This window comes from Micromys minutus (genome assembly GCF_963924665.1).
Source record: "Micromys minutus genome assembly, chromosome: 22".
In the NCBI taxonomy this organism is placed as follows: domain Eukaryota; kingdom Metazoa; phylum Chordata; class Mammalia; order Rodentia; family Muridae; genus Micromys; species Micromys minutus.
This window is the reverse complement of record NC_137957.1, coordinates 37,802,271-37,827,712: the sequence shown is the minus strand read 5'-3', so window position 1 is coordinate 37,827,712 and position 25,442 is coordinate 37,802,271. Positions and strand designations below refer to the sequence as shown.

General features: G+C 41.8%; 1 protein-coding gene across 1 annotated transcript in view; it reads left to right on the top strand.

The window, feature by feature from the left end:
- NTN4 (netrin 4) overlaps positions 1 to 25,442 on the top strand; it is a 103,799-nt gene that overhangs the window by 53,405 nt on the left and 24,952 nt on the right. The window contains exons 4-5 of the mRNA XM_080935338.1: positions 15,908 to 16,034; positions 19,024 to 19,212. Of these exons, the coding sequence (XP_080791464.1) occupies positions 15,908 to 16,034; positions 19,024 to 19,212 (316 nt within the window). The remainder of the gene's footprint in view (positions 1 to 15,907; positions 16,035 to 19,023; positions 19,213 to 25,442) is intronic.

The window sequence follows — 25,442 nt, the reverse complement described above, 5'->3', positions numbered from 1 at the left end:
ACTGTAACATATGTTAACACAAATAATATTAATGCTAGTAATATAGCATTCTGATATCATTTTAGCTTCTCTGTCTTATTCTTTAGATAAAAACAAAAAAAAACACAACAACAACAACAACAAAAACCCAGTGATTATAGAATTTTGGGAGTGACAAAGTCTAGCCTAGAACTCTGGGCTAAAGTGATCTTCTTGCTTCAGTTTCTCAAAGAGCTGAGACTTCTGGCAGAAGCCACCACGCCTCCCTGGAAATTGAGCTTTCAAAAACAAAATAAATTGCTAGTTTTAACAGCGCTCACGGGCTAGCAATGGGAAATGACTATCCACGGCTATATCATGTAAACAAGCCCAACTATGTGTATCCCTGGAGTTAAGCAGGGTCGGGTACGGATGGATGGGAGAAAGTGACTCTTACCTGATTCACTATTAAATGTTTTGCATATGATACTACCAGTTATGAAGTTCATAAGAAATACTCTCATCTCTAAAGGCAGGACTGCCAGGCGTGGAATGACGCACCGTGAGCGCTCAGAACGTCCAAGGAGCAGGGGTTTTATTATGTGTCCATAAGGTTTTAATAGAGGCATGGAAATGAAAGGGACCGTGATGGTAATGAGGCTCCCCCTGAGCAGAAGATGACACTGTGGTTGTAACGCAGATGTACTGTAGCTCATTCATGATAGCATTTGGTTCCCACCTGTAAAGATGGGAGAACTTTACTTCAGTCACACAGAGTACCCACCTGGGAACAGCTACATCCCACCCAGCATTCCCCCTACTTCTGAGACTGTGCAAAAATTACGAGTTACCCCCTTTGTCAAATGATTGGGTTATTAGAGCCTTCACACAAAACTCCGATAATTCTTCCAGTTGCCCACAGCTCTTTCAAGTGGGACATTGCTAACCATTCCTGATATCATTACACCATTTACCTTGCTGCATTGCAGCTAACTGCTTCCGTACCCAGCTTTCCCTATCTGCCGAAATACCTGCTTTCACAGCAAAAGCCTGGCCGGTCATACTCTCTAGTATATGGTGGAGAGCAGTGTGGTGGTACATGCTTCAATCTCAGCACTCAGAAGGCAGAACAAACTAATCTCTGAGAGTTCAAGGCCAGCCTGGTCTACACAGTTAGTTTTAGGGTAGCCAGAGTTAGTGAGACCTGTCTAAAAAAAAACAAAAACAAACAAATAAACAAAAAACCCAACAACACACAGGAACCCCCAATGAAGGAGCTAAAGAAAGGACTGAAGGAGCTGAAAGGGTCTGCAATCTCATGGGAAGAACAATATTATCAACCAACCCAAACCCTCCAAAACTCCCAGGGACCAAAACACCAACCAGTGAGCACACATGGAGAGACCCATGGCTACAGGTGCATATGTAGCAGAGGATAGTATTGTCTGCCATCAATGGGAGAAGAGGTCTTTGGTTCAGTGAAAGCACGTTTTTCCAGTGTAGGGGAATGCCAAGGCGCTGAGATGGAGAAGGTGATTGGGAGAGGGAGCACCTACATGAAAGCAAGTGGAGGGGGAGAGGGGAAGGAAGTGGGGGGGAAAAGAGATAGCATTTAAAATGTAAATACAGAGAATATCCGATAATAATAATAATGAAAAAACAACAAAAAAAAACCCCAAAGGAACAATTCTCAATCAATATATGACTGAATTAATCAATAGCATTTGAAAATTAAGAGATTCATTTAATAGAATAATGATAATAGTAATAATAATAATAATGGTTAGCCTTGATGAGGTCAAATATATATGATATATGATATATATACACACACACATATGCATGTGTTGGTATTATTCTGGGGTTTGCTACAGCTCCTTATTGTCTTTATTTATTATAGGTTTCTACCCCACCTTAGATCATTTAGTTCCCAAATAAAAGACACAGAAACCTTTGTATCTATGATAAGCCTTAAAACACTAGAGCTGAGCAGATATCAACCCTCTGTACTATTTTGTCTGCTTCCCTGTAGGGATCCCCAGATACCACTTGACATGAACATGCCATGTTCCCGCCTGGCTGTTCCACTCCATCAGGCTGGCTCTCATGGCTGTGAGCTCGAGATCCATCTACCCCCATGGCGACTTCTCTTCTTCTTTCTCCTCGCTCTCCTCCTGGGTCCTGCCTGAGACGCCAAGTTGGGCTCTGCCTACCTTTCTTCTGCCAGCCCAGGATGTAGGCATCTTTATTATCCAATCAGGGGTAACGTGGGGGACAAGTTTTATATAGCATATTTTGGTGCGATGTGAGCATCTCCTTGGGGGGACAACCAGATCTTGGGGGCCAGTATTTAACATTTGATTACACAGCAGCACCAGACCAATTCCCTACAACATAAATATTTTTCCCTTTTACTCCTCTTAAGAAATAAATAGGGCCAACGTTTATGTCATCTTTATAAATCGGAAGCTACATTTTGTTACAAAGGCTTTGTCTATGATTATTGAGAAGAGGAATTAAGAATTTCTTGTAACTGACTGCAAGTTTTACTTATTTTCTTCGTGGCACAAGATGCTCATGTCCCCAGTGGTTCTCAACCTGTGGGTCAGGACCCTTTTGAGAGTCACATATCAGATATCCTGCAGATCAGATATTTACATTATGATTTATAGCAATAGCAAATTTATGGTTATGAAAGAACAACAAAAATAATGTTACATTTGGGGAAGGTCAGCACAACATAAAATGTTCTAAAGGGCCCTGGCATTGTGGCAGTTGAGAACCTCTGGGCTAGAGTTTCATATAGACTGATTATCATTGTCAGCTCATTGTATATTATGAAAGCAATACATACAAACCAAAACATATTTTAGGGTCATCTCGAAGAGGGTAAGACCTCTCATTTCAAAGATTTATTTATCGTATGTAAATGAAGACAGTACACTGTCTCTGTCTTCAGACACACCAGAAGAGGGCATCAGATCCCATTACAGATGGTTGTGAGCCACCATGTGGTTGCTGGGAATTGAACTCAAGCCTCTGGAAGAGCAGTCAGTGCTCTTAACCAGTGAGACATCTCTCCAGCCCAAGTCCTCTCATTTCAAAGCCATGTAACTATGTGGATACTAACAGTGATCAGAGGCGTACTTCGTCAGAGAATAGTAAATTGCCTTCAGTGTTTCTTTCTAACTGTTAGATTGCCTCCAAAGAATATAAAGAAAAACTATACAGCTAATTTCTGATAACACCATTGTTTTGTTTTGTTTGTTCTTCCCTAGCACTTTTGTTGTCCTTTGAATGTATCAGTTGAACAAAATAATGGTCATCATGACATCTCTATATACCTACAGAACACACTTTGATCGGTTGCTATTCTTGGTCTTAAACGATTTTTCAGGGTAGAGTTGGGAGTAAAATACTTAGAAAAATTTTAACGTGATTATTCTTGGCTTATCAAGAAACAACAAAAAATTATTTATTTTTACTTAATCTGTAATGGATTATAATTTTGACACTCAACTCTAGCCTTGATTTATCTTTTCTCCCCTATAACATGTGTGTGTGTGTGTGTGTGCATATGTGTGTATGTGTGTGTGCGCGAGTGCACACACGGTGGAAGGGGGTTTTCTACAGAGGTCCGGAACAAACATTGAACCCTCTCAGGCCTTAGTGAGCTGCTCACTACATATGCTGGGGACACAGTTCCAGCTCCCCAAAAAAGAGCAGCGAACACTCTAAAACCTCAGACTATTTCACTAGCCCCCAGAAGTTGTAGAACTTTAAAAAAAAAAAAAACCAGAATAGCTCACTAATATGCAGACATAAATTGTCTTAAATACATCATCTACCCCCAATATAACATATAATACTGATTTTGTACATAATTTATTGTACTGGATAGTTTTTAAATTCCTTTTTCAATTCCTTAACCATTTCATACTGTAGAAATCTGTGTTTCTAGTTAAGATAAACCATTAAAAATTTTTGCCTACTTTTTTATTAAGGAACAAAAAGAGAAAAGTATGTTTTTGTTTATGCAGGTTTATTCGAATTCAGATCTAGAATGACTGTACAATTTGAAGCTCGGGGTTAGTTCTAACATTGGAAAACCGACCAATGTAATATGCCATAATCATAAACAAAAGGCAAGACCTATATGATCTTCTCAGTAGGTGTGGGGAGAGCGTTTGACAGAAATCCAACATCGTCTCATAAGTAGCGAGGAAAAGCACTCAGTAAACAAGGAATGGAGAAGCCATCCTGGGCACAGTGAAACCTGTCTACACTGGACAGTGGGCATAATGGTGAGAACCAGGGCTATCCTCCACTATCAGGAACAAGCAAATATGGCTGTTCTCAATGCTTGTGTAACTTTGTGCTAGAAACTCCAGCCTAAGCAATTAATACAGGATCAGAGATAAAAGACACTCAGATTGGTAGATCTGAGATTCACACTCAGTGGTCTAGAGTTCCAGCTGCAGAGAGTCTGAAAGCCTGTCTCAGAAAACAAAAACAAAACAACACAACACAACAACTACTGCTACACTACTATTCAGTAACAAAGAACAGTCTTTCAAGAAATGGTGAGACAGTCTCAAAAACAGATTTGGACCTCCACCATGCACCATTCATGGAAGGTAACTCAAATGGACCAGCGCGCCTAAACTCAGGGCTAAAATGCTAAGCTCTCGGAAGGAGACAGGGGTTAACTGTGACTTGGCATTAGGGGAAGCTTTGTGAGATGTGACACTCAGAAGCACAAATAACAATAAACAAACAAACAGACTGAGTAAGCAAGCAAGCCAAGCCTGGTGGTGCACACCTTTAATCCCAGCACCCAGGAAGCTGAGACAGATGGCTGTTTAGAAGTTCAAGGCCAGCCTACTCTACAGAGCAAGTTCTGGGACAGCCAAGGTGACATGGCAGGAATCTGTCCCAAAAAGTCAAAACAAAAGAAAAATAAATACATTTGACTTCATCAAAATTAAAAAAAAAAAAAACCTGCTGCACACAAAAAAACGCTATCAAGAAAATGAAGAAGGTCTGTATACAACATCAGAAAAATCCTTTCAAATCATCTCTCTATAAGGGTCCAAGAACTCTCAAAGTTCAACAACAGAAGACCAATCTAGCTCTTAGAGGGGCAAAACATCTGAACAGACATTCCTCTAAAGAAAACCCGCAAAGCATCAGCATGCACTAGAGAGATTCTCAGTGTCTTTTGTCATTTAGATGAACACAAATCGAAACGACCATGAGACGCCACTTCCCACCCACTATACAGCTGACACCCAAAGACTGAACAGGCACAAGTGTGCATGAGGACCTGGACACCACACGCTGTTCGGGAAATGCAAAATGACAACATCTCCTGGCTGCTGTGCTGTGGGAACCAGTTCTGCATGTCCTCAGATAGTTGAAGATGAGTTATTGTATGATCCGGAAATTCTGTCCTTCCCTATAAACTGAAATGGATTGACAACATAAAACCTTCCCACAAAACCTTGAACACGAATGTTTAAGGCAGCACTATCTGTAGTAGCAAAAGAGTTGCTTTGAGCCCAGTGCCCATCAACTGATGAACACATAAACAAACTACAGCATATCTGTGAAATGGAATATTATCCAGCCATTAAAAGGAATGAATAAAGTTCTAATACATGCTTCAATGAAGCCAGATCCTGTAAACATTAAACTAAGCACAAGAAGCCAGACACAAACACCTGTGTTATAGTTTTTCTTTTCCTTTCTACAAGAAATGTACAAAGTAAGAAAATCCATAAAGGCAAAATCAGTTGGCAGACTCAAGAAAAAGGGGGCGTGCCTGCTTTCTCCCATCTTTCACAGAGCCTTGAAAGGCTCTACGCTTGAGTTAGTGCTTGCACAGCATCTTGACTAAACTGACAAACCACTGTGCCATACTCTAAAAAGAGATGAAAATGACTTCTTTGGGAACGTTACCCCAAAAAGAGATCAGAGCACTTTTTTTATTTCAAAAGTCAAATAAACCCAAAGGGCAAACAGGGATGCCCATGGGAGGGGAGGATTTTGTAGACAGAGTGCATTTCTTTGCTAGTCTTGGGTCTTGAAACTGGCTGTTTTAAGAGGCGGCATCTGTGGAGAAACTGGTGCTTTGGCAGCCTGTGGCCGCTGTTTCTGGTCACCTTCAGGTCATAGATTCCTTTTCTGGCTGTCAGAGCCCCCAAGCAAATGCAATAAGCCAGTTGCTTCTGCCATAGTCTTTCATATACGTGTGCTTAAAACTGCAGGTTGCCCTTCATGAAACTCAGAAGCAGGCCATTTTCCAGTATGAAGAGAGGCCGCTGAATTAAGTAATTCAACAACAGCAACTATGAAGAAACATGCCCTAGCAACTAGCTTCTTGAGCTACAATCCCAGGTTCATTTATCCTAAACAAGTCAACTTTTGTAAGGCACTGTATAGAGTACTGAGTGACAGACAGACAGACAGAGCTGTCAAGAAAGGAGGAAAACAGTGGTTAATGCGAAGGAGAATGAATTAAGACTGGAGGGCAGGGGTGGGGACGGGGTAGGGGGTGGGGCGGGGGCTGACTGAATGCAAAGTAGTTATAGCAAGGAGTTCTTTAAAATAAGCAAAAGCTACTCGAGCACATTGAACAAGTGTCACTGAGTGAAAAGTCCTTGATAACCCACCACATTCTATACAATTTACCTGGCCCCCAGCTCATTATAAAAACTCATCTAAATCCTAAAAGACCTTGAGCAAGACCCTACAAAACCTTCCTTCAGGCTCACGTCAAACCGTGCTTCACACAGAAATTGCTTACAAAATGAGTTCTATTCATTGTCACTCTCTCGCCCTGAGTCCTTGCCTAACCCGGGGGAGACTGGGAAGCACATGAGACGAGGCATGTTGTTAATTCCGTTGTGGCCGTTTCCCTCCTGAGACTGTGAAAGTTAGATGGGTAATTAAGAAACTGGAATAGAGATCTTCCTTTTCTTTCCTCAAAGAGATTACATCATAAGCCGCTACTTTAAGTATTTGTGGGAAAGATTTAAAAAAAAAATCTGGTCAATGGTATCACTGTTCTGAGAGGAACTTTTGGCATTTGGAGGGCTCTTGGGTGGGTGGGGGGGTCTGTCTTTTGTGTTGTCACAGGTTTGCTGTGAAAAATATAAACAGGTAAGCGTGATGTCAAATGAAAACAACACCTAACAGATCTGGGCCAGCACACAGAGCGAGGGGCGTATCCACTAGCAGCTGTCCCTGGAATTGAGTAAGCCTGACAAGGCAGGAGTTTGGCTATACAGGATTGTACAGTTATCTGTCTGCTAAAGGGCCTTGTAGGAGAGTGCCATAAAAAAAAATGTAGCAGTATCTATCCACTTAGAGCAGAGCTTCTCAACCTGTGTCGTGGGTCATGGCTGCTTTGGCAAACTTCTGTCTCCAAAAATATTTACATCACAGTTCACCACAGTAACAAAAAAAAAAAAAAAAATCACAGTTAGGAAGTCGCCACAGAAATAATTGTATGGCTGGGGGGTCACCACAGCACGAGGCGCTGCGATAAAAGGGTCACCGCGTTGGAAGGTAGAGAACCGCTGATATAGGACCAACTTGGTATCCAGAAGCAACAAAGCTTCAGATGCATTGAAATGGGCCGTGACAGAAAGAGCAGGTGAGATTCCATCCCTGTTGCCTGCATTTCTAGGCATTGCAGTTTTTAGTTCAATGATATTGTACGCCTTTTTATGGCAAGAGGGGAAAACTGAGTGCCTGGCAAGATGAAACTGAGGAAGCTCCTCCCACACTGGAATGTTGGTCCAGACTCACGCAGTTCCTATGCAAATGGTCACTCCTGTGGTAAGTCTGTGGGCATAACTGCCCTGACACAGCATTTGACAGGGCTCCTTTCTCCACCCCAGCTCTCGCACAATCTTTTTGTCCCATCTTCCACAATATTCCCTGAACTGATAGGGATGACATAATAACCCTCCACACTCACTCTCAGCCTAGTGACTGGAGATGAGCATCTATATTAACTTTTGCTCTGAATGGGGTCTCTGCAAACTTAACTGTCTTCAGCCTAGAAATTTCCTTAGCAGGGCCCAGTGTTTTGAGTTGCTTTTTCAAAACAGGGTTTCTTTGTAGTCTTGGCTGTCCTAGAATTAGCTCTGTAGACCAGGCTGGCTTCAAACTCACAGAGGATCACCTGCCTCTGCCTCCCCAGTACTGGGATTAAAGTCATGGGGAGTAAGTGTTTTAAGTGCACAAATAGGTTTTGTGTGCAACGGATGAGTTTCTTAAGCTCTTCTCCACCCCTACTTGCTGGACATGTGTAGTAGGCGTGGAGAACTACAAGTAACCTTCCTGTATCCCCTTGTCTTCAATTTCCTGGCTTCACCACAAATCCAGGCCAACTCTGTCCTGAAGTACTCTGTGTGTGTGTGTGTGTGTGTGTGTGTGTGTGTGTGTGTGTGTGTGTGTGGTATATATACATGTGTGCACATGTGCATATCTAAATATAGGTACATGTATGCCACAGCACAGATGTAGTCAGAGAACAACTTATAGAAGTTGGTTCTCTCCACCACATGGGGTTCAGGACTAAGATTTAGGTCACAGCCTTGATGGGCAGCATCCTCTGAACCATTTCACCAGCTCCCAGACACTCTTGAAGGGCAAACTGGCTTGGAACACACCAGTATCATTTAGGGACCACTCTGAACAGGCTTGGGTAAAGTGGATCCCTCAAAATCTACACTCTAGGTCTTTCAGAGTTGTTCAGGGGCTAAGTGGGGAACTCTGGAGTCAGATTACTAGAATTCAGGTCATTGTACCCGCTTTTGAGGCTTTGGCGTCGGGCAAGTTATTTAAGCTTTTTGGGTCTTGGTTTAATCAATTCTGAAACTAGGCAATACCTATTATTCCTGCCTTCTAATACGGGTTTTGTGTGAACAGAGTTAATTAATATTCATACAGTTCCTAGAATGAACACACGGCAGGTTGTAAAGACTGCCTAATACAATTGCTGGTATTTATCATCCCGAGGCAGATCCACGTTGCAGTATGTCTCTCAGAGACACTCGGGTACGCACCAACACAGCCTTGACAGAAAGTACCTTGGTCATGCCAAATTTCCAAATAACTGTAGGGTTCTCATGACCACTCCACAGTAGCTAACTCAGCCTTCTAAGCAGTTTCAAACAAATCGCTATGACCCGCCGTGCCCTGCTAAACATATATCAACTGAAGGAAAAGATGGTGCATATTTTCTCATAACCCGCTATACTCTAGTTATATTCAAACAAACCCCCGAAGCCACCCTTCCCTGCGAGAGTTTCTAATCTAGTGGAGAGAGCTAAGCATTCGGTTCTCATGTGGAGCGCAAACCCCTTAGCACTTCCTTCAGAAATTTGCATTAGCTCCTTTCACACTTTTTCCCAAATGTCAGTCAAAGACTGGTCTTGGCAAATTAGTGAAGTAGGCAGAGTCTGTCTTTGGCTCCTTTCCTCCCCACTTAAGACATTCCTTTCTGTTCCTCCCGGAAGCTTGTTCTACCCCAAGCAACTCTGTCTGCAGATTGTAGGATTAAGAGGAGATAGTTGTTATCTCTGCTGGTGGAGTTTTCAGTAACTCTTTAAGGTGTAATTTTGTTAGAGCTCTGGACTCTGACACATCACTGGGCTGGAAGATCGACGAGATGGGTAGGTCTTGCCCATTTCAGATTTAGGCAGGATGGAAAGAAAGGTCTTAAATACGAACCAGCGTTTGTCCTGGGATTGCAATCTCTTTTTTGTCTTTCCTATCTACACTGCCCAGGCTCTCGGATCCAAGCTGTCTTCACTAGTGTTCCGGTACAGAACAAAGGATAAACCACAAAGCTGTTTGTTTCCCTTGCCTTTTTCCTGTCTGTGTTATTAGCCACAGATTGGGACTCCCTTCAACCTCTCTTGTCCATTAGGACAGAACTTTTCCAGCTCCTTTTCTACCAAACTCATTATGAGTTTCCTTTTCACCACCGAACTCTTCCGTCTGTTAAATTAGAGCATGCAGTCCTCTAGCTGGATAGGGCGTATTTTATTTCTCAGTGGAAAGACATGTTTTCTTGAAGTGCTTCCTGTTTCTTGTAGCATTGTTGTGTATGTTTTTACCCCACGTAAGAAGAGCAGGTTTCAACAGGCCAGCCTGCTATTAGAATTTTTCTCTTTCCATGCATAAGAAGTTTGTTCTTTTCTAAGCTAATCCTTTTCTCTAAGAGGGGTAGACCCTCTCCTCGGAAATTAATCAGTCTTTCTTCCCATATGCTCTTAAGAGGCCACACACCATCTTTCCCCACTCTGGATAACTTGGCGCTAAATAGAGGCCCATTAGATGGCCGCAGCCACCATTAAGGGTGCATTCTTCTTGGCTCATAGAGTTTTTTCTTTTCACACACATTTTTTAAAGCTATAATGATGGTATGAAACAATATTCATTTTCGAGGAGGATAAAATCATGTGTGTGTGTGTGTGTGTGTGTGTGTGTGTGTGTGTGTGTGTGTGTGTGTGCTTTCAAACATATATATGTCATGGATAAGAAAATTACTTTGTTTTTCAAATTAAATAATTTATTAATAAGAAATTATAAAACATGTTTACCATTGACTTACACTATCGTTTTCTGTATAATCTGAACAAAGGACTCAAAAGTGGTTACACTTTTCTTTTCTCTTTTTTTTCTTTATTTTCTTACTTTTGTTTTTTCTCATTGTCAAACATTCTCCAAGGAACTTAGCGTGAGTCTCTCAGAACATTAGCCCTCTTGATATGGTGGAAGTCCATGGAGAATATCATCAGTAGATGACAAAGCGCATGCCTATTGGGTAGAGATAGTTATAACAATACTGGAGTCTAAGATGGCTCCAGCGGTCCCTACGCCATGGGAAGGAAGCAGAGAGAGAAAACAAGGACAGAAAAATAACAGTGACCAGGACTTACTATAAGTCTTAGCCAATAGACAATTGGAGCTCCATCTTCAGGGGTTGTTACTGTTCATCCACTTCTTTATCTGTGCACCATGGGGCAAGAAATAACAAACACGTTCTGTGTTTCAGTCCAGGAGTTTCTAGCACTGGTGAGGAGGTGGCAGAATTCTCTGATAGCTTAGAAAGGACTACAGCTTGTATCTGGCTGACCACAGTTGAACAACATCCAGAGTATAAAGAAGCAGGCCTTAGCTATTGCTTTTGTTTTACGAACCCTAAGGTTTTTAAAGGTCATCACAGATAGTCCTCCTTCTAATATTTAAATATTCCATAGCATCTTGAAGCCTCAGAGATGTCTCGGTGGCTAACAGCACATACTGCTCTAGCAAACGACCTATATTTGGTTCCCAACACTCATTTGGGGGTTCAGAACCATTTATGACCCCAGCTTCACGGGATGTGGTGCCTTCTTATACAGTCTTCAGATACCAGTACTCACAGGTGTGCATACCCATGCACAGACACACAGATATATACATAGTTAAACATAAAATCAACCTCTTATAAAATCCACATTTCAAAATCTACATACCAGTAATTGGTTGTTCAATCAAATGTGCTTGCTACAGTTTGTCTTAGTGAGGGTCTTTCTGCTGTGAGCAGAACCATGACCAGGGCAAGCCTTATGAGGACAACATTTAATTGGGGCTGGCTTACAGGTTCAGAGGTTCAGTCCATCATCATCAAGGCGGGAGCATAGCAGCACCCAGGCAGACGTGGTGCAGGCAGAGCTCTATATCTTCATCTGAAGGCTGTTAGTGGAAGACTGACTTCCAGGCAGCTAGGATGAGGGTCTTAAAACCCACACCCACAGTGACGCACCTACTCCAACAAGGCCACATCTTCTAATCCTGCCACTCCCTGAGCAGAGCATATGCAAACCATCACACTGTCTGTGACCAGATTTCCCCCACCTCGAGCTATGACCAATGTCCTCAGTTTCATGATACATGACTTCTGAAAGCTAAATGAACCAATGAAAAGAAACCTTATCATCCTAGCTCTGTACTCTGACAATGGACCTGAAAGGCAATTATGCCTTATTTTTGGCCTAACCTAAATTCTTATGTGTGTAGCTTTAAATATGATGAGGTGATATTTTCTTTTCTTTGTCTATCTTTTGCTTTATTTTGTTTGAGGGGGTGGTTTGGGGGCTTTCTTCTTCTTTTTCTTTTTTCTTTCTTTCTTTCTTTTTCTTTTCTTTTCTTTCTTTCTTTCTTTCTTTTTTTTTTTTTTTTTTTTTTTTTTTTTTTTTTTTTTTTTTGAGACAGGGTTTCTTTGTGTAGCTTTGGCTGTCCTAGAACTCACACTGTAGTCCAGGCTGGCCTCTAACTCACAGAGATCCTCCTGCCTCTGCTTTCCAAGTACTGGTATTAAAGGTTCATGTCGCCACCATCTGGCCATCGATCTGGTTTTAATGTACAATTATTTTAACAAAACTGCACAGCTCGTAATGGTCCAGTAAATCTTTGAATGACTTGTTTTAAGTTTGCACAAGTTCCTTCCTGTGAGGAATGTGCCAAACATGAGTAGAAAATAGGTTAATATTCATGGTAGAAAAACTTGCATGTAATTGTAGAAACTTTGGCCAGCCAGTGGTACTGCACACCTTCAATCCCAGCACTCGGGAAGCAGAGGTAGGTGGATCTCTGAGTTAGAGATTACTACAGAGTGATTTCCAGACCTTCTGGACTACACAGAGAAACTCTGTCTTGAAAAGGAAACAAAACAAACTTTGGACATTGAAAGAGGAAAGGTGTTCTTAGCATTAACAGAGGCATTTCCGAGACCCCTACAATATTCAAAAACCTCCAGGGTAATTAGAAGTTGTAGTTTTCGGTCAAGACTCATCCGTCATTTTCCACTTAGACCACAGACACCACTGTCAGATGCAACCTTCGTTGCATAACTCCATTTTCTTACTCTTTACCTAGTTCATGTTTATGTACCAAAAGGGAGTTATGTTTAACTTATTACTAAAGTTTCCTTTCTTCTGTTTGTCCTCCAAGGAAGACCTGGTTTTCCTTGCACATTTTTCACGAGCATCAAATAGTGGGTGATCTTTCAAGCTTGAACAGCAATAGTTGTATTGCTGAGGAAGGATTTCTTGTCTCAAACTGTCTGGATAATGATTCACAGCTATTTTTGGTAATTCTCAAAATGACAGCTCCTTGAATTTTTCTATGTGCAGAAAAATTTGCTGGCATGGCATCTTCAGACCCTGGGAGGTCCACCTCAGTCCTTGGCAGATGGGAAGAATGTAATGTTCCAGATGAAACAGACCTGTCAATATTATCCTGTGATGTACGTGAATGTTTGATGAGGTTACCCCCCAAATTTCTGTGACCTCCTGAGGCCTAGAATTAGTCAGACAGAATAACCTATGACTTGGGTGAATTTATATATAGACTATGGACCTTCAAGATTAAATTTGATAATAGTTGAGTTCCTGTAAAGAAAACTAACAGTGTCATTCAGTGTTGCCTTCATATAACCCTTGATAAATGGATGCTAAAAGAATTTGAGAAGATCCAAACCAGGAACAAAAATAATTAATAATTGCTGTTTTAAAATACAAGTTGTGTCACTGGATGCTGAGAGACATAGGTGGGGGTGGGGTGAGGAAACATACAAGAGGAAGGGAAAGAAAAGACAAGATGAAAAAAGCAGAAAGACGTTTCCAAGGTGAAGAAAGTGTAATTAATACACTTCTCAACTGTTTCTTTGCTTAAAAGTCTTCAATATGTCTGAATCATCGGCAGTACAAATCCCAGACTCTTTGAGCTGACGTTTGGTGAATGTCATGCTCATTCTAGACCAAGCCTAGCTCTTTAATGCATACTCTGGTTTATTTATTAACTGTTCTTTGCCCATCTCTTCACAAGTCTTATCTTCCATTCATGATGAAAATCCTGTGTCTCCTTCCACACCCAGCCCCGAGGACCACATCTGCCCACAGATCCCCTTACATTTTGTTTTTTCTTTGTTTCCATGGCCTGGCAAGCTTCCTCTTTTCAGCCTGTTAGAAATTCATCCCATCAGGCCCCAGGCCTTTCATAATGCCCTCCACAACTGTCAAACCTATGATCAATTCTAAACCTTTGAATTCCAACATATCCCTTCTCTCGCATTGTATTACTTGCTATTGCATTATCCTACATTAAGCTTTTTGCTTTAATTGTACCGTATCCTGTTCTTTATAAAAATTATTTTTATTTTCAATTATGGCTGTAGGTACACATGCATGTACCTGTCCATGCACAAGAGTGCAGGTGCCTGCAAAAGTCAGATGTTTTGGATTCCCCTCGAGCTGGAGTTACTTACAGGCAGCTGTGAGCCCCCTGATATGCTTGCTAGGAACTGAACTTGGGTCCTCTTGAAGAGCAGGATGTGCTATTAACCATGATGCCATCTTTCCAACAACCCAGATCCACTTTTTTAAAAAATGTATACGGGTGTTTTGACTGAGCCATCTTCAACAACAACCAAATCCTCATCCTTTCTTTAAAAAAAAAAAAAAAATAAAGAAATGCTGTGGGTAGAAAAATGGTTTTCTTAAAAGTGCTTTTGGCTTTTCAGAGGAGCCTAGTTCAATTCCCAGCACCAGGTCAGAAAGCTCACAATAGCCTGTAACTTCAGCTCTGGGAATCCCGTTTCCCCGTTCTGGCCCCTGAAAGCACCCAAACACATGTGACATGCAATCACATATGCACATAATTAAAAATAAGTAGGTAGAAAGGTGACTTTTTGGGTACTAAACACAGTATAGCATAGTGATTGTCCCCTCTGGGTCATCAATAAATGTTCACTGAGTGATTGATGTATTATTACCTTTATGCTGAATTACTTTTAGATACTGTTTTTCAAGAAAAGCTTGCAGACTCATCTTTATAAACCCCATTCAGAGTCGCTTCACTAAGTTGCATATGTGTGGTCACTGTACCAGTTTCCCGAGATGCATTTTGTTACTGCGCTCCATGATAATTCTTCCCAGGTGGTACTTGATGATCCAAAGAATTTTTTAATGTTACCAGTGGAATAGAGCCAAAAATACTTCCTTAAAAATGTTGCTAAAGTGTTCTCTGCAAAACACACCATTTTAGATAACCCTCAAGAATTCAAGTTGTGGGGTCAAAAAAAAAAGCCCATTAATTATGACAAAGTATATTCAAAGTCAGAGCAATATATTTTGGCCCTTTGATTAATTATACTTCCGGGAAGTATATTTAAGAGAAATAAAGAGCTTACAAATACTTAGCTACAGGGATATTCATGGTAGCACTGGATATTTTAATAGCTTATACTTGTAATAAGAAAGGAGATTACACAAATAAACTGTTATCCTACAAGAGACTCTGTTATACCAAGAATATTTTAAAAGACACATATATGCATATTTATATTTAAATATGCAATAGGTGTGTGTGTGTGTGTATGTGTGTGTGTGTGTGTGTGTGTGTGTGTGTGTGTGTTGGATAGCATGCTGAGTATTGAACCTAAGGGTCTTAACATGCTAGGTACACACTCTAGCAAATATCCCTATTATATTATGCAGAAAAGTCTTTCATTGCATTGAAGGCACTAGAAATATACATTTTTTTCAAATGTTGATATCAATCACTTTTAAAGATTACAAGTTTCTAAATTTTCTACAAGGACAATGCATTATTTCATGCTAAGAACGTTTTGAATTAAGGATATTAAAATTAACTACATTTAGCCAACACTGCAGACTTTCTCACTGGGGCCATGAATTCTCTAGTCAAGAAAAATGACTGTTTCTTCCTTTGAATTCATCAAAAGGCAGGCTAAAAGAATTGTTCTACATGCTAGCTAACTTCTTCAAAACAGTGCTAAATGGGTAGGAAGAAATTGAAGGGAGAATTTTTTTCTCCCTCAGGGTTATTGTCCTGGCTCACGGATTTCACTTAATGTCTGCAGGTCCACGGGAAGTGTATGTGTAAGCACAACACAGCAGGCAGCCACTGCCAGCACTGCGCACCCTTGTACAATGACCGGCCCTGGGAGGCAGCGGACGGCAGAACAGGGGCTCCTAACGAATGCAGAAGTAAGTAACAACACCCACTCCTCAAAGCCTTCTTTGTAGAGTAAACTTATCTCTGAATTCCTTGTTATCTCTTGAAACTCAATATAAAGTGGAGGGTGACAGGAGCTATATACAAACATAGCCCCTATCACTGCCCAGTGTGACTCCAACCACTGGAAACAGTTAGTTTGCAGAGCTGCCAATTCGCCTGAGTAGCCAAGAATGTGCTGTCTGTTTGCTTGGATACTTTGTGGCACCTAAGTACTCTCCTTGAGAGATACAAACATGAGTGGACACACAAGTAACTAAGGATTATAGTGTACCAATGATAATCATGAAAATAGGTCTTTAAATTCCCAGAACAGCCCAGTAGAGCAGATGGTGTTAATCCTGTTTAAGAAATCAGGAAACCAAGGCTCAGTTTGATTAAATATCTTGCCAAAGTTAGTAATGAAGGGATGAAGACTTGATTGACCCTATGTCTTCAGAATCCTATTGGATTCTTTCTCCCATGGTATTATGGTCTCCTTTCACGGATGGATCAGACCGGAAATTAAGGCAGGAAGTCAAGAATGGATTGCTTGACTAGGACTAATTTTGGATTTGCATTTGGAGATTAGATACAGGAGGACTGGGCATGGGAAAGGGAACTGTTTCTCTGTTTGCAGTTTAAAACGATCAGAGGCTGGTCCAACTGCAATGGGTTATCATCCAAGTGGTCAGATGTTCTGAGAAACACACATGCTCACGTCCCAAGCATGTCTTATGAAGACTTCTAAATCTCCTGTCTGCTCATGTTTGTATCACGTCAGGGTCTCAAGGAGAGCATTTAGACCTCACAAAGTATGCAAACAAATAGCATGTTCCTGCCTACTCTGTCCTGTTGGCCTCTCTACAAGCAGTTTGCACCATGAGTAACATTCTGAGAAATCTCTTCCCATACCCAATCTGGAATCATGACAAATTTGTTTCTAAGAAGTATGAAGGATTTCCTCTGAGCATAAATATCAAATTACCTTATGCCTTTTAAAGACACGGAGTCTGGGAAAATATCATAACACACTGAGGAAACAATAAATTGCACTGGCTTTTTCAAATACAGTTGACTTCCAGGGAGGGATGTCTGCATTCTTATTGTAAATTACTTATCAAGAGAATCTAAAGAATTTCTCCTAAATTCCTAGAGTGCCATCTGGCCTTTCCTTGGGAACCCAGTGCATACCGAAATATACACAGACCTGTCACTAGGCACTAAAGACTGATAAGCTTAGAGATTCCATTGAGAAACCATTACACAAGGAACACCCAGGCCTCCTCTATAAACGGAGGCTTCAATACCAGGTCTCCTTATGTCTTTCAAGATGACAACAGCTGAGAAATGTGACTTCAACAAGGACTACTGGTTCAGTCCTGTAACCCCGGTTATTTGAAAAGGCTGAGGCAGGAGAATCCCAACATCGATGCCTGCCAGGGCTATAAAGTGAGTTCAGGAATAGACTGGGCTACTAAGTGAGACCCTATCTCAAAACAAAAAGTAAAAAGGTGGGCCAACAATATGACTCAACTTGGTAAGGTGCTTGCCACCAAGACTGATGATTTTAGTTCCCAGATGATGCCCACATGGTGGAAGGAGAGAATTGATTCCTATTAATTAATCTCTGACCTCTAAATTTATTTAGTAACATGCACACACACATATGCACACACGTGTGTGAAGCCCTTGGTTTCATCTCAGAGATACTTGAGCTATGTCCACTATCCACCAGATATTTCTTTCCAGGCTCATAGGTAAGCATGAATTATGGTTTATATCTTTAGTGTGCAGTTTTATTTTCAAATAATGCCAAGAGTCTTAGATTTTCCTCACCCAGGCAAGAGACCCACTGAGCCTCAGAAAGGAGCAGGAAGTGAAAAGATCAGGAGTCACAACCCAAGAGGAAACCTGGTAACCTCTCAAATAGCTTTCCAAAATAAATGCCAACCCCAGAATATAACTGTAGTTCCCAGAATATCTTTGTAACCATTATCTTCGACTGAATGGACCTACCTTCACTTTGGTAATTATATTAGTTTCTTTCCTGTGATATATACTCTAAGGAAAGCCACATACAGGGTTTACTCCAGCTTTAGTTAGAGGGTCTGGTCCATCACAGCGATGAAGTCAAGTAAAGGAACTTGAAGCATCCACAATCAGGAAACAGGAAGAGGAGAACGCAGGCTAGTGGTCCAGGGTTCTCTCCATTTTGTGCAATCCAAACTCCCTGACTCAGAAATGATCTGGTCCATGACTGTAATGGGTCCTCCCACAGCAATTACCATAATGAATATTTCCACAGGTGTGCTGAGGCCTGTTTCCCAGGTGATCTAGACTGCCCAGTTAACAATTAACAATGACCTTCACAATGACCTCCGTGCACATACTGACACTTTAAAATGCCAATGTCTAACGAAAAATGGAAGTCTAGAGAAGTGTAAAATAAAAGGGGGACCCCGATCAGGAGAAAGAAAATAGTTCTTTTGGTTTATGGTTTGTTTAGTTTTGGGGTTTTAGGTTTGGGGGTTTTGTTGTTGTTGTTGTTGCTGCTGCTGCTTCTGTTATTGTTGCTTTTGTTTACCTTGGGTTTGTTTGTTGGTTGGTTGGTTGGTTTTTGTTTTTTGAGACAAGATTTCTCTGTGTAGCCCTGGCTGTCCAGGAACTTTTTCTGTAGACCAGGCTGGCCCAAACTCAAAGAGATCCACCTGCCTCTGCCCCCAAAGTGCTGGGATTAAAGGTGTGGGTCATCACTGCCACCACCACCCCTACTGTGGCTCGCTGCCGCTATCCCACAACCCACCCAGCTGATTGTTCCTAATATATCCCTTTTTGTATGGTTTTTACTCTGTGCTTTACACCCTTCCATAAGTAAGTAACATTTACATTGAAGGACGACTCTATCCTCTTCTGATGTCTTGGCTGTTAGGGAACCTGCTGCCAGTGTCTGATGACCCTCCTGTGCTGTTTTATCGCCAGCCTGCAAGTGCAATGGGCACGCAGACGCCTGTCACTTCGACATCAACGTGTGGGAGGCATCAGGGAATCGAAGTGGCGGCGTCTGCAAAAACTGTCAGCACAACACCGAGGGTCAGCACTGTCAGCGCTGTAAGCCAGGTTTCTACCGCGACCTCAGGAGACCCTTCTCTGCCCCGGATGCTTGTAAAGGTAAGCATATGCACTAAGACGATCTGTGCAAACATATCTTACCATCCTTCTCTTTGCTGGCCCAAGGGGGAAAGGTTATGAAATCCTGAGACAATACACTCACAAATAGCTAATTTCTTACATGCCAAGAATTTGCAGTCAAAAGAGCCCAATATTCCTGAGGGGAATCTCCTGTCTTGCTCCTGATAAACAAGTGTCCTTCATGCCACAAGAGAGCTAGTAAAACTGACGAGGAAGGAGGAAATGTGAATAAAGAGTACACAAGAAGTGGTAATGTGCAGATGGAATAGAACGGCCGCTTGCACTTGGGCTGTGCTAGCCTTGAACCCCTGAGAACTCCTGGTGAAATGCCATTGCGAATGCACTTAGTCAACACTGAGCGAAGGTATTCCATTATCCTGATGAATTTGGGGCATAAAAATTTTACGCTCTCTCTTAAACCACTGAATGCACAGGCTAGGCTCTGCCTCTCTGTTGGCATAGCTCCCAGAAGTTTCTTCGAATAAAACATAGAATTGTAAAAGGTCTGCCTCCAGTGTGTGGCATTGCCCTGGGTGAGTGTGGTTCGAGTATACAGAGCCAATGTATTATCCCGTAGGATGAAGTGCTCAATCGATGGAATCTGCATGCCTCTCAACAAGAAGTTATCGGACTAGAGAAACCACTTGGCTATCAGTGCCAGAGGCTCAGGTTCTGGCTTAGAATCAGTGATTGAATGGGAGCACTACAATAGGAAATGAGCACGTTGATTTCATTCAAATGACATCACCACCACCATCACCATCACCACCATCACCATCACCACCATCACCACCATCACCACCACCATCACCACCACCATCACCACCATCACCACCACCATCACCACCATCACCACCATCACCATCACCACCATTACCACCATTACCACCATCACCATCACCACCATCACCATCACCACCACCATCAGCATCACCACTATCACCACCATCACCATCATCACCATCACCACTATTACCACCATCACCATCATCACCATCACCACCATTACCACCATCACCATCACCATCACCACCATCACCATCACCACCACCACCATCACCATCACCACCACCACCATCACCATCACCACCATCACCACCATCACCACCATCAACCATCACCACCATTAGCACCATCACCATCACCATCACCACCATCACCATCACCACCATCACCATGCCTTTCTTTATTTCTTTTTTTTTTTTTAAGGAAAAAAACAAATTGTTCTTTTAAAATACATACTTTGAACTTCTGTGGAACGGTGAAATCTCCACATGCAGTTTTAATGGGTTTCTTGTTGCCAGCTTTGTGTCTTAAGCAGGGGAGGGGGAACAGCATAGTGCACCTTGTTCATCAAACGCCAAATCTGGATTTGCCTCAGAGTATTTCTCTGTGGATACTCATGTGCCCCAGATCGTGTTTGTACTCCAGCTGTCATTTTAACAGGTTTCCGGGTGAGACAGTAAGGTGTCGGCACATACAGTGAAACACCAAGAAATGGGAACTGGAACCACTGTTTGTAAGCTGGAAGGAAATATCAGTATAGTGTTTCTGTTCCATTAAAAAAAAAAATGCCTTATGTCAAAAATATTTGCACCTAGGGCTGCAGAGATGGCTCAGTGGTTAAGAGCACTGGCTGCTCTGCCCGAGGTCTTGGGTTTGGTTCCCAGCCCTGGTTCCCACTAATAGTTGCTAACAACCATCTGTCACTCCAATTCCAGAGGATCTGATGCCCTCTTCTGTCTTCTGTGGGAACTGCACACATGTGGTGCACATACATGCAGGCAAAACACCCGTACACATAAAGAAATAAATGAATAAATAAATAAATCTCTTTAAAACCAGTTACATCTTCAAAGTCCACAGTACTTTTGGGACTTAAAGAATTCTTATCTGTATGTGCTGACTAAAAGAAGTGCATACAAAATTGCTTCAATTTGGAAAATGTTCAATCCAACCCCATTTGTACTAGGTATGTTTAAAGAGTGGGTCTGTGTATATCCCATAGCCTCAGACGCTAATACAAATCCTCAGAGTAATCTCCATAATGCCACCCCTGCAGGTGTATCAGCAGCGTCACCAGGGAAAGGTTAGACACGCAAGTGCTTAGGCACCAACAAAGACCAACAAATTCAGAAAGTCTGTTGACAGGACTCACAAATATGAGCTTTAAGAAGCCGTGTAGGTCATTCTGATGTACTGGGAAGCTTGGGAAACCCTGATTCAGATTTGCTCCCACATGATTTTATATCGGTTAGAGCACACTCGGTCTCTGACACTTCGTTAACATTTGAGCATCAAGATGGAAGAGCAAACACTTATTTCCATTTGTAGAGGGCACACGGAACAGTGAAAGAAACTCAGAAGGGTTCTCGGTGTTGGCTAGATTTCAGAAAGCCTTGACTGCTGTCTTTAAAATGCCGATGTTCATTGAGCAGGGCGTAGCGACACACAGCTGTATCCAAGTGTTTGGGATGCAGAGGCAGAGGCAAGTGGATCTCGGTGAGTTCGAGGCCAACCTGGTGTACATAGGGAGTGCCAGGACAGCTAGACCTATATAGTAAGACTCTGACTTGAAACAAACAAACAAAAAAGTTGATGTTTAGTTTCTAGGACACAGAAAGCCATTGCAGAATGTAATTAGTAAAGTATTACATATTTGCAACATATTTTAATGATGTATAATTTAGATTTGTTTAGAAGCATTATTATTCACTGACTTTTTAAAAAAATTATTTGTGTGTGTGTATGTGTGTGTGAGCATGAGCATGTGTGTGTATGAGTGTGTGTGTGTGTATGAGTGTGTGTGCATGGGTTTGGGAATATGGGTATAAAGGTCTGAGGACAGCTCTCAAGAGTTGGTTCTTGGCTTTTAACTTGGTAGGGCAGAGTCTCTCTTCTTCTATAGTACTGTAGACTTCAGGCTGGTTGGCCCCCAGCTTCCAACAGAGGCCACTGTCCCGTCTCTACCTCTCACCTCACCAAGGGAATGCTGGGATTGGAGATGTGCGCCACTGCATCTGTGTTTCTTAATGACTTTATCTTATTTGTAATTCTCTGTGTGCGTGTGTGTCTTTGTGTAGCTATGTGCACATGAATGCAAATGCCACCAGAGACCAGGAGAGGGCGTCACATCCCTCGGAGCTGAAGTTACAGGTGGTTGTGAGGCACCCAAGATGGGCGCTGAGAACTAAACACAGGTCCTCTGCTAGAGCAGCGTGCTCTTAATTGCTGTGCCCTCCCTGCAGCCTCTACCCCTCCTCTCCCTGCTGCTATTATTATTGTTGTTGTTGTTACTACTACTACTACTACTACTACTACTACTACTACTACTACTACTACTACTACTACTACTATGGGCTCCAGGGATCAAATTCAAATAGTCTTGCATGGCAAGTACTTTTGCAGTCTAAACTATCTCTCTGTCCCTTACTTAACAGTTTTTATTTTGTTTGGCTTTTGTAAAATAAAAACCACACGAATTAGAACAAGTGAAACATTTTTTATGAGTCTGAATAATAAAAAGAAAAAAGAAAAAGAAACAATTGAAAGGGTTACAGACAGACTAGGAGCCATTTGCTTGTTGTCACTGTTCTGTGACAAGCTATGATTCAGATGCTGGCCAAATATATAATAAAAAAGCCGTCATCTCTGGCTTTTTAAAACATAAACTATGCATGGATCCAGAGTTTTGTAAGAAGAGTACAAGAGAAGAAACTGTAAAACAAAGATGGATTCCTTGTAGCTGGTCAGAGACCAACACCATCTTAGTGACAACTGTATTAATACCATGTTAATACAGCCGTCAGAACAAAACTAAACAAAGCCTCAAATCACATTTGCCCAGTTGAGCCCTTTAACCTCTTCAGGGATCCTGAGGTTCTCCTCTGTCTGGGCTACTGAGAGCATCAATGTTTAAAACTACTCTAACATGCCATATTGCTGATCGCTGCTAGTCAGCCAGTATTTATGTGCTTCTTAGCGTGGCGTGGAGGAGAATTATGAAAATGGCCGATAGCAGCCTGGCGTCTATCTCAGAACACAGCGATCCAGTTCTTCTGTGGAAACCCTCTGTTTGTGATGTACAGACTCGTGGGAGGTATCCTGAGAGAGAATCACTATACTTAGATGCCTTCTCTCCAGCAGTGTCTACTTCACTTTCATAAAATGTGGTTGGGTGCTGGAGAGACAGCTCAGTGGTTAAAAGCACTGACTGCTCTTCCGAAGGTCCTGAGTTCAATTCCCAGCAACCACATGGTGGCTCACAACCATCTGTAGTGGGATTCAATGCTCCCTTCTGAAGACAACTACAGTATACTTATATACATAAAATGAATAAATCTTAGAGAGAGGGGGGAAGGGAGGTTGAGTAAAAGGAAAAAAATCCAGACTATTTCCTTTTGTGGCTACATCAACAGCATGAACAACTTTACTCAGAATAACTATTTTGTTATATTTGTTCTGAGTTTACCAAGGCAGAACAACAACCTGCCCTCTGTGTGTGGTCCAGAGACCTAATCTCATTGGCATCATCTGGTTGCTACTTAGAAATGCAGAACCCCTGATCTCAGCCCAGACAAAGTCAAAAATTCACTTTAACAAGTCCTCATCTGACAGTACTGTCAAGGTTAAGGGGGCTGCAAGATACTTTCCAATGAAGGTTTAAAGTGTCCGAGGGCTTTCTAGAGCTAAATTGCTTAAATGAGCTAGCGAGACAATCTACTGAAACCAACGTCCAAATAAAACCAAAGATTTAATCTCTATTTGTGTGTGTCTGATTTAGAATTTTTTAAATAAGTTTTAAGTTTACTGAGAGAGAAGAACAGAAATTTAGATTCCTGCATTTGATCTTCAGTAGAACTCTAATTCCATGATCTGTTAGTAAAAATCTCAAAAAGGAATACTTCCCTGAAGTTTTCTTTATCTCAAGACTCCTCAATGCCTAATTTGGTGCTGTTCACAAGGACTCTTTTATATAGTGGCTGTACACAAGACTTTGCTTGAAAACATTTATTGTCCCCTCTGCCAGGCACTGAGGCAATCACCAGATCTGTAAGATGCCAGGATCTTCCTGGAAAGGCCTTACCTATTTGGTGGGGAGAAATTTACAGTAACAGGTCACGTCAGTGCACTACATTGCAGGATGCACGAACCCTGACTGACACCCCAGTGAGTGCTCTCTGTTCACTCTCCAAAGGGCTGAGTGTGAATCACATCATTGGACGTTCTCAACAGTGCTTTCGTTTAAGCCCTACTGTGACCTCTGGGTTGTGGGAGATGCTCTGCGTGCCTCAGGGAGAGGGTGGGGATAGAGTGAGCGAAGTCTGAGAAAGACTTCCTCAGAAAATCCCCTGTGGTATTTCTTCACAGAGTTTTTCCCCCTTGTGAAACTATCGCCCTGTTTTCTAACTCAGTGAGTGCCTTTGTGGGCTTGGATGAAGTGTCTAAGAAATGAAGTGACAAACTGCTTCTAGCAGCTCCCATACATTTAGTGGGATAGTCACCTGGTCACCTTAGCTCGTCTCAAATAGCATGGCATTTGATCCTGGAAATCAGTTCTCAATCAAATCCAATAACCAGGGATGTGTTGGCCCCATGGATGTTCAAACTGGTTTTGTGTCTCTTGCTCTCCTGGTGTGCTAAATGCAATGAGCCTTATTTACACATTTAATGTCACAGACCCATCAAACCTGAATAAACATGACCCTGCACTGAATCCGACAGCCAATATAGTAATTCCTGTGAGCAATTAAATCATCTGTTTTCACTTCCTCTTTATTTCAGCCTGAACTGGAGTCTACTGTGGGGACTGACTGTCCACCACACGTTTCCAGGCCAAAAAAATCACCTCTGGGGACTCCTAAGCTGTTGTTTGTTTATTTAAGACAAGTGGAGATCATTGAAACTGAATTTATTTACACAAGTTAGAAAAAGAAGTATTTTTAAAGGACGGTGCATTTAAGGTCTATAAACACAAGGGAAAATCTGAGTCTCCTAAGCTGAATTTAGGGCTAAGAAGAGAAACAGGTTCAAACTAAATGGTTGCTAAGTGGAGAGAAGGGAGTTCTTTCAAAGAGAACTCTTTGAAACTTCTTGGCTCCTGAGTGACTATATCCCCTGTTGGTTGGCTGTAGCAGATATATTAAAAATGGGAGACTATGTATGCAGGGGTGTGCTGCCTGTCAGTGGGCTGGGGGAAGAGTCCTAAT